The sequence below is a fragment of the Anneissia japonica genome, unplaced genomic scaffold, assembly GCF_011630105.1.
Source record: "Anneissia japonica isolate Jap-2015-1 unplaced genomic scaffold, ASM1163010v1 scaffold287818_len932483_cov186, whole genome shotgun sequence".
NCBI lineage: Eukaryota > Metazoa > Echinodermata > Crinoidea > Comatulida > Comatulidae > Anneissia > Anneissia japonica.
Genome location: NW_022703366.1, coordinates 145645 through 156419, shown reverse-complemented (window position 1 = coordinate 156419; position 10775 = coordinate 145645). Strand labels below are relative to the sequence as shown.

Genomic DNA, 10775 nt, shown 5'->3' with positions numbered 1-10775 from the left:
TCGTACAACAACCATTAATTTCTTCTGTCCATTTACTTAATCTAAAATCTAATGGCAGAGTATTTGAACGTACTTTAAATTTAAGATTGGCCCCACTAAAATTTGTTTTCTCAAGCAAGTAATTTTCAAGACTGGGCTTATATTTAATTTTTGAATAGTGATGTAAGGAAGACTTGCTTCTTAGCTCCTCTAGCCATGTTTCATTTGCATTCTCCAGAATATGATGTTTTAAGGAAGCAAACCAACCTGAATGATCACTGGTTGGATTTTTAACAATATTATTAAACACATCTGTTTTTTCATATTTTTGAAATGTATTTTTGACATACTTAAGAAATTGGTATCGTAATTGCTTAGATTTAACATCAAGTGTCATCATTGATTTGATCATTACATTTGGCCATCTTTCTTCATTCATATTGATTATACGATCGAAAAATTTAACTCTCGATATGGTTTGTTTCTGCATCTGGCAGACCATTATATCACAGAAACTGACAAGTACCAATATTTGGGTGTATACATTTCTAGAAATCTATCTGAACATGACCAAATCGAAAATATTGTTAGAAAGGGGAATAAATTAATTTCATATGTTAAGTCGATAATTGATAACTTTGATGACTTCCATAGAGTCTATTATGGTAATATTTTATGGAAGACAATTGCTTATATTTATCAACCTTTTTTCCAAAAACAAGAACATTTGATTTTTCGAAGTTAAAATCAATTTTCCAATCCCTAGAAAAAATTCCTGCTAAATTCAGCATCTTTTTAAGGTCACTTTCACTATATATATATATATCTGTCTCTTATACACATCTAGATGTGTAGAAGAGACAGCACCAACATTATTTGATTCTAAAAGCTTTTTCAATTCATTGATAAATATACAAAAAAGTGTAGGAGAAAGGACACACCCTTGTTTCACTCCTTGTTCAATCGAAAAAGGCTCAGTGAATATATCACCAAACCTTACTTGCCCTTCAACATTTTGATATAATTTATCAATAAGTCTCCACACTCTCTGGAATCCCCTTGTACTACCAGCTGTGAGCTACTAACACGCACCCCATCATTATTTTTCAACTTCGTAAAATACACCATATTTATTCATTTATTTTTTTGTTTACTCATATTTTTTTTTTTTTTTTTTTGGTTTACTATGTAACTCTTCCTAATTGTAAAGAATTCGCGCTTGTTCCATAAGTACATGCATTTCTAACAAACATACGTGCGTTTAGGCTGTAATTCTAGCAACAACATCCAGGAAACAGGGCTAAGCAGAACAGACTCTAGGTGGCGTTAGCCTTGTGTTAAGTGATTTCAATTAAATATTAGAAATTTTATGGCTGTTAAAAGGAGAAGCGCATGCCAGAATGCTACCCTTTGAAGGTGGTTTTATCTACTTGATTCTGATTAGGGCAGTATCAGATCCAGAAATTCAAAATAAAGGTGGCCCAAGGGGGAAATTTTTACAGATGATAAGTCTAGACTGGAAACTCAGTAGACCATTATTTTTCTTTTTTTTCTCACTTAAAAAAAAAAAAAATATATAATAATAAGGGCATCCAGGCCAGCTGGGCCCTCTGAATCAAACTATGCAGTGTATTGTTAGGCAATCTTTTGTATCGCATTCTTTCAAATGCACACAGGCCCATGACTATTTGAAAATTAAAAAAAATAAAATAAAATAAATTAAAGCATAAACATAGTTTTCCAAAGACTACACGCTACAACCCGTAATATACAAGTCCATCTGACACTGTAGGCCTGCATTTAATCCTTTGCTTAACAGGGGCAGGGATATATTTTAGTCATGAAAATGTTTATGCATAACCAATAAGAACAATTTTGCAAATCCGGTAATCTAGATTTAAATATTCATCACGGTTTTAAAAAATTGAATATACACTAAGTAATGGAAATAGTTTATCAAAATAAGTATTAACAAAATAGACAAATACATAAACTTATTCTCAATTTATTCCTCTTATTTTGTCACACGACATTATAAGGAATTAAAATTATCATCACATAAATTTTGTGAAAACAGCCAACCCCTGCATCTACCTTACATCTCCATGCATACATAGGTAAATACATGGTGGGATACCTGATTGTTTTAATAAATTTGCCTTCAGTAGAACTTCATTGAAATTTTTAATGATGTTGAGGGTTTACTGATAAATCAATGATACAATTATAACAACTTGCATTTTTTTAAAGTCACCTGGTTTCAGGTACATGTGTACATTTATACACAAGAAATAAGTTTATTTAAATATGCATTAGCTCAATATTTTTTTTATATATTTGTTTGTAATTATATAAGAAAATGCAGGTAGAGGTTATATGAGAATAAATTTGAAATAAAGTAAACAAGTTACAGTAAATGATCAAAAGAGCGCCTCTCTCAAATGTAAAGCGCCCTTGAACAAGTGGTATAAAACATAATTTGCCACTCTTAAGTAGCGTTATATTTGGGATATATTTTACTTTTAATAAATGTTGCTGCATTATGAAATGTAGAACCGTCTGTGCACTTCTTGTTCCATTTGTTTTCTGCCATTGCACGACTCAACCTAATACAATCTTTTTATTGGTTAAAAGATGATGGATTGTTCCATTTAGAATTAAGGTAGACTTAAACCACTACCAAATGACAAGGATCTATTTTAGGTGCGCATAAGAACATATGTTTTTATTCACGCAATGGAGAGAATATTTTCATTCATTTAAAGATTGACTGTTCCATTCAATGGGGTTCCATGGAAATACTTTCAACTCATGAAAATATTGTTCCCATTCCACTCATAAATGTTTTGTATACTAAAGTTGCAACAAGTCAGATAAGTCTATGTATGCACAATATATAGTTCCATTTTTACACTACATTCTTTTACATTTTTAATATGTAATAAGTGTCGCTCTAGAATATGTGCCGTGTTGAAGTTTGATAAAAAAAATGTTTTATTTGATAATAAAAATAAGCGTTTTTATTCGGTCATTTACGGTATTTGTAGCCATATGACTTACAGCTAATAGCCATTATTCCCATTTTTCTTATCAACTGTTTAAATTTGATGGCTAATACAATGAAAGGGATGAAAATATTATTCTGACAAATGACTACGCCCATGTATTACATAAATAAGCAATACTCCTTCCAGTTCCTTCATTATTAGTAATTGTATTAGCATCATTTACCCCCACCTCCACCACCACCCCCTCCTCCCATGCCTCCCATGCCAGGAAAACCCCCTCCGCCGGCACTTTGTTGGAACTGTTTCATCATATTCTGGAGTCCGCCCATTCCACCTAAAAATGAAAGTAAAAACTTTAATGTGCTTGTGTTAATTATATACATTTTTTGATCAATGGTACTTGTCTTAATTTACTTGACTTTTCTAATTAAAAATATAATTTAATACTGTATTCACATGTTTTACATTGTTAAAATTTCAATGTTACATTTTTAAAGAGTTTCCCATGAAATTATATATACAATCAATAATTGATTTTATAGTATTATTTACATATACATATTTATACATATAATTTAGTATTGTTGGAACAGATTCCCTCCTAGTATTCATGGAAACTCTATGAATAAAATAAATACAGTAATTGATTTTATAGTTATTATTTATATATTTTATATACATATTTATACATATACATACATAATACGTATGCAAATATAGAATGGAGAAAACTGAAGCAAAATTATTGTATAAGTTTTATCACGAATCAAGAAATATCAACAGAGGGTGCACCACAACAAAGCTGCTGCTTATTACAGTACTTACCAATTTGGTGTAAAATCCGAGGGTCCATAGCCCTAGCGATGCTCTGGTTGAGCCTACTCATTTGGGCTGGGTTGACATTCTTTGCCATGTCACCTCCTGTAAAAAAAATACAAATTATGTATTATAATCTTGAATTTGAACGGTTTCATCGAAAATGATGATTTGACCTTCAGAGCCATATTGGCCAAGATATAGGAAACAGTAAATATTTCTATAACTTACCTTTGAAAAGACCTTTAATTCCTCCCATTTTCTTGACCATTTGAGCAAATTTTCCATATTGTGTCATCAACTCTTGAACTTCTTTTGCAGATACACCAGAACCTCTTGCAACACGGTTAATCCTGCCATTCTGTCTTGTAAATAACTTGGATCCTTCTTTGTTATCTAATTCTGTTTAAAAAAAAAAACAACATAATATGTTAAATAATATGAGTAGCATTAATAGTCTGTACAATAATAATAGAAAAATGTAGCGCTTTACAGTCTAGTGCAGCATTACGCAACCTGTGGTCCACGGACCACTTCGTGCAGCAGTTTGGCGCAGTGGGAATAGTTTGGTTTCTCAACCTCGAAGTTGGGGTTTCACCTTTTCTAAATTGGTACCTGGTGAGGTTGCCTGCTCTTGCGCCAAGATGGCAGCAACTCTTAAGCATGCATTGTGGACCCAATAACCAGCGAAAAACTTACAGCGTTTCGTATCTGTAAAGAAAGGCGCTATATAAATGACTAGATTAGAATTAGAAATTATTGGTGGTCCGTCAAATGCTAAGGGTCTGTGGGTGGGTGTGTGGAGAAATGTAAGCGGTCCTCCAAAGGCTGAGTGGTCCACCGTCGTATATGACCTATAAATCCACGAAAAGAACACTATTGTTTTTTCATTGCTTTCACACTTAGACGTGCCATGCTTATTAATGAAATATTGAGTTTACTTTATTGACGTCATTTTTTTGTTCCCAACTTGAAATCTTACACTAGGTCTAGAAATAAATCAACGACAGCCTTTGTCGGTCTCACACGCACTCTGCATGGTTGAGATTTTCACATGCAATAGATGAAATAACGAAGGGTTTTTTTTTTTTTTGGTCATCATTTGAAACTTTGCTTTGTAAAATGTTTTAGTTAACAATAAATTTCCCAATCACACATAATCTAATGTCTTGCCTATAACCTTCAGCATTTAGGCCATTTCATCAACAGACTCATCGACTATGTATTGCGCTACTATGTCAAAAGTCTGATTACTGACATTGAATATTAGTATAGGCTTATATGGAGTGGTCCGCAAATTTGCTCATGGTGTAGGAAGTGGTCCCCTGGTCCAGAAAGGTTGCATAACACTGGTCTAGTGTATACATAACCAGTAGATTATATAAAAATATGTGTATAAATTTGAGTGCACACATTTATTGAGACACAGGCCTTTGTGGAAACCATGCACTTCTTTATGTGAATATAAGTTAACAATGTGAAAGGTTATTACTGATGTCTTTGGAAATTCATGATTAAATATCAGAGAAACAATAGATTGTGTCTCAAGCTGGGTACTCACTGCGTCGCACGACAGTCTTATGACCTTCGCACGACAAATCCAACTGCGCTCCCTGTGAGTGATAGACGACGCAACATAGTCTACCGATTGTCAGTGACAGTCTCAATGGACTGTCATTCAAATTGACCCTTTGCGCGTGCATCGTTGCGCTGCGTTCTTCATAGAATCGTGTCGGCCGACAACTGTCGTGCGTAGTGAGTGCCTGGCTTCACATGACTATGCATATTTTTTTGGTCACAAGTTGTTTAAATGTTATATTCAGTATTTAGATATCCCAGCATTGTGATATTTTTAAACTGAGCAATTGGTGATTCAAAGACATTACACACAATTCAATGAACAATGTATCTTTTAATTAAGCTCTTCCCACACTCAATTTTTTTTAAAATTTAAAAAAATTGTATATGCCCATATATAGCCATGATTTGCCTATATATGGTCATGATGTGATGTCATCATGACTATATTTAGGCATGTCACATGTTTTGTGAAATAAAATTTGATAGTCAGGACAGGGCTTAGCACAAGGCTAGTTCTTCAATGGAATGTATCATTAGAAGCTACAAACGATTCTCCATTTCACAGGCCAATTCCCTTGTCCTTCATGAAAGGAGATTAAAAAACAATAATAATAATAATTCTATATTTCTCTAGGTGCTGTACCCCTGCAAGGCCTTTCTTCTGAACACTGACAGGGGCCTGGCGGTCTTGATGATCTCCACTGAAAATTTTCTGGCCTTGTCGGATAGTTTGGCACCCCCAACCTTTGAATGAACAACTTAGAGCCAGCACTTGATACTAACCTTCGTCCGTCATGCTGTCCATTATTGTCATAAGGCGTTTTAGTCGCGCCATTGACTCTTGTTCGCTACCTTTTGACATGAAATCACTTCCAAGACCTGGTATCATGCCCTAAATAAAGTAAATAAAACACTTGCTCCTTGAGTAATTTGGCAACCAAAACATTCCTTAGAAGGGATTATTACAAAAATATTAAACTTTGTAAATTACTCTTGATTCTTGATTTTAATTCTATACTGTTGTGATGTCATAGTTTATTTTATTTCAACTAAATAATATGTGAGGGTGGTTCATCCATAAAGCTTAATCTCTCTTCATTAGAAGCTACAAACGATTCTCCATTTCACAGGCCAATTCCCTTGTCCTTCATGAAAGGAGATTAAAAAACAATAATAATAATAATTCTATATTTCTCTAGGTGCTGTACCCCTGCAAGGCCTTTCTTCTGAACACTGACAGGGGCCTGGCGGTCTTGATGATCTCCACTGAAAATTTTCTGGCCTTGTCGGATAGTTTGGCACCCCCAACCTTTGAATGAACAACTTAGAGCCAGCACTTGATACTAACCTTCGTCCGTCATGCTGTCCATTATTGTCATAAGGCGTTTTAGTCGCGCCATTGACTCTTGTTCGCTACCTTTTGACATGAAATCACTTCCAAGACCTGGTATCATGCCCTAAATAAAGTAAATAAAACACTTGCTCCTTGAGTAATTTGGCAACCAAAACATTCCTTAGAAGGGATTATTACAAAAATATTAAACTTTGTAAATTACTCTTGATTCTTGATTTTAATTCTATACTGTTGTGATGTCATAGTTTATTTTATTTCAACTAAATAATATGTGAGGGTGGTCCATCCATAAAGCTTAATCTCTCTTTATTTTTAACTTTTAGTCATGAGGGGATATGCCAAATTGTGAACTTATTCACTTCTCTAAGTGGCAATCCTTTCACAAGACAAATCATAAATACATGATTCTCTACACAGACCAGTGTTAGACATGCTTAACATCTTCATTATTAATGACTTAATTCTCATCCAACAACATATGTGAGGTCTCAGCACAAAATGAGTCTTATGGTTAGAAATTCAAAAATTGAGTTTACTTTATATTTGGGTAGATCACATTATAAAATTTCATTTGGTCTTTGAATGGCTTCCTTACTATAAGTAAATCCAGAGATGTGAGCATTTAAATTTTAGGTGTATAAGAACCACATTTTGAGAAAATCAGCCTCAAAGATAAACTAACCTGTATAAGTAATATGACTACAATTACAGAATATGTGCAGAGAACACTGTTTTGGCAAGAAAATTCACTTACAAAGTATACAATCATAAAATATAACCCCTGCATCAAGTTATTTAAAAACATTAAAATCAAAATTTTGTAAAAATGTTGACTTTGGCCTGTTTTGGTGAATATCTCAATTTGATTTCACCAATGATGCGTCTCATTTCGTGGTGAGACCTCACATATGAGATGAAAATTGTTCTTTACCAAACTCTAGGATACTCAGAAATCTGAGATTAGAAGGAAACCATTCATCAAATATGTTGTTAATAATCATAAGGTAAAAATAGTGAATACTTTCATACCATAATTTGACTAAAAGGACCCATTTTCATTATGTTCTGGAACTGTTCATACATATCACGTAATGTAAATTCACCTGAAATTAATTAAAAAGAAGGAATTCAAGATATAATATTTGTGGTAAAAATAATTTTAAAAGCACTGAGAATTTGAACAATTAGGATAAATAGGATGATAATCACAAGAACAAAATGTTATTTAGAAAATAACAAGACTATAAAATCATCTTACCATGTTTTAGTTTGTTGATAAGTTCTTCATTTTCTTCTAAATTCAGTTCATTTACTTTATCAATCAAACCATGTATATCACCCATACCTTAAAGAAATTCATAAGTGCAATAGTTACATATACTGGTATTGTTATTGTCATCATTATTGAGATCATCATAAGCATGTAGATATAGTCCCTTCCCCCACTAGCAGATCCAATGCTGATGGCATTTGAGGACACACAGTGTTTGAAAAGGTGCTATAAATTTTGAAAATTAATTATTATTGTAGTTTTTTATTTATTAATTCTTATTAAAAATGTATACACAATAATATAAATTATCAGCTAGGTGACAATTAGAAATTGAGACTTTATAATTGTGAGTCTACAACACAGCCTGACAGTAATTTTTTCGCGGCCTGCGAAAATGAATTAAAAACCCTCTGTGTGCAGCCCACCAACCGTCTTTGGTTAGAAAAAACCTTGTTTTTTATGGCCCAACACCGATTATCTGTAAAATGTAATATTAAAGCTCAGCTGAGCAAGAACCCTTAAAAAAGTAGTGTGTAAAGGTTTTTGGAAGCGCACTGGAAATATCGAAGTTTGGGTGCGGCCCTCGGAGTTACACACCAAAAATTCATTTCGGCCATCTGACCCATTTTTATGGCCACCCCTGGTCTACAACATCCATGGAACTGAGATACAACAAACTGTACTTACTACCCCTACAGAGAAAATAATAACCATCTTACCTCTACCCTCCTATTTCAGACTTAACCAACAGTTTTATTATTGAGAATCTACATTCTTACCTAGAAGTTTACTAACAAAAGGTGTTGTCTTGAATTGTTCAAAATCATCTATATGTTCTCCAGTACCAATAAATATAATAGGACTCTTGGTGGCAGCAACACTAAAGAATCAAGAAAATCATATTAACAGTACTCTGATTTCATGAAGCATACAAAAGGATAATACACTTAGTTTACTTGAAAATGGCCAAATAAAATGGAGGTAAATTTTGTAATAATAGAGAATTTTAGTTATCTCATTCGAGAACCAATCTAGTGAAAGTGGTAAAAAGTACATTTAAAAATGTTTTAAGTTACGGAGTCAGTTGAAAGAACTTGGTTAAAACTATAGAGAAACCATTATTTTTCACAAATATTGGTAAGTTAGCAATTCAGCATTTATAGTGTATGTGGTTGACTTAAATAAATTAGAGCAAAATGTGTATCAGTTTATGTAATTTGGTGAAACTGGTAAGAAATATTTACTTACGCACTAAGCGCACCTCCTCCTTTTGCATGTCCGTCCAATTTTGTGATAATTACAGAAGCAACGTCTACTTTACTTTTGAAGGCACTCGCTTGAGCCTCACACGCCTGTCCAATCGTAGCATCCATCACAAAAACAATGTTGTCTGGGTTCTGAAATAACATTCAGGATTCAAGATTGTTGTTATTACTCTTACAGATTAATATTGTACTTAACAATAAAAATAGTAATCTGCCAGCGAAAAATTGTGGAAATCCCTAAAAAATGTTAATAGAACATTGAACTGTTAAGAATCAAATTACATTTCACTAGTCATTTTACTAAAGGCGAGACTTTTTTTTTTATTCCTTGTTTCGCATACTTATTTTTTTAAACATCATTGGAGGAGGGCAGAATAAAAATTAAAATAAAGTTTTGTTTTTCTTATTTAGCAAATAGTTTTTCCAAAAACATCCAGATGGAGGAGAAAATAAAATAAAATTTTATTGGTGAATGTAAAATAGGATGGTTAAATGCTCCAATTTTTTATAATTAGGAAGAAATTTACATATTTTATCTTTGGAGATTTCAAGGCAGCAGAAGGTGTAATAAATATAAAGAAAAAAATTATATGTTTTTCTGAAATTGCCACTTTAATCATGGCGGTAGGTGCGCTAATTTCCCAAGAATAAAATTATATTTTTATTCAAAATCATCAATCAAAATCTCCCCTAAGAAAAATATTACTTGTGCTAAAAGGGAAGACAGTAACAGGACATTAATCTGTTAATGCTTTTATGTAACAAATCATCAAAACAGAAATTATTGAATATTAAATTTAACATCACATTCTCCTTATAAAATCCAGAAATTCTTCTACATTATTCACTCACACCATCTAACATAGTATTTATCTTTAAAGATTCAGATTAACAAAAGGTATTTACTACATAGTCAAAAAAATCTGTTACATTATTTTCTCAGTTATAATTATTTTCTCTTATAATATATTTTCTCAGTTATAATTTACTCACAACTGCATTTGATACTTGTAACATTTCCTCAAAGAGTGAATCCTCTTGCTTATGTCGGCCACTAGTGTCCACTACAATGATCTCAAATCCTTCCTTCTTGAACTTCTCAACACCATCGGCAGCTATTACTACTGGGTCCACTTCAGTGTAACTACAAAACAACACATCATTTATGATTTAAACTAGAAATTGCAAATTGCAAGTGAAGTGCTGCGTAAAATGTTCTTCGAACAAAATTATTTATGGGAGTCAAGTGAAAATAATGAATAATAAAAATATAACAAATAATATGAGCACGACCCATTGTCTATATATTATTAGAACAGCGTTGGTACAATAGTGTTTTGTCTCTCTGCTGGCAATGGCTCGCTGCTGCTTGCGATGACTCGCTGCTGGCGAATCGATCTGCGCATGTGTATAAAATGGTATTTATTTCCGCAAACACTATGCCAGTCTACAACAAGCGTCGCCTAAATGTAATAATTAGCACGTTGAAATAGGCTAGT

General features: G+C 33.0%; 1 protein-coding gene across 2 annotated transcripts in view; it reads right to left on the bottom strand.

Moving 5' to 3' along the window:
• Positions 1–1968: 1968 nt before the first annotated feature.
• LOC117104412 (signal recognition particle 54 kDa protein-like) overlaps positions 1969–10775 on the bottom strand; it is a 14509-nt gene continuing 5702 nt past the window's right edge. For both annotated transcript variants that reach the window (XM_033245258.1, XM_033245259.1), the window contains exons 7-15: positions 10270–10420; positions 9260–9408; positions 8791–8891; positions 7997–8083; positions 7768–7841; positions 6733–6841; positions 4035–4205; positions 3813–3908; positions 1969–3321 (exon numbers count right to left, since the gene is read on the bottom strand). In XM_033245258.1, the coding sequence (XP_033101149.1) occupies positions 3203–3321; positions 3813–3908; positions 4035–4205; positions 6733–6841; positions 7768–7841; positions 7997–8083; positions 8791–8891; positions 9260–9408; positions 10270–10420 (1057 nt within the window). In that variant the 3' untranslated portion in view covers positions 1969–3202. The remainder of the gene's footprint in view (positions 3322–3812; positions 3909–4034; positions 4206–6732; positions 6842–7767; positions 7842–7996; positions 8084–8790; positions 8892–9259; positions 9409–10269; positions 10421–10775) is intronic.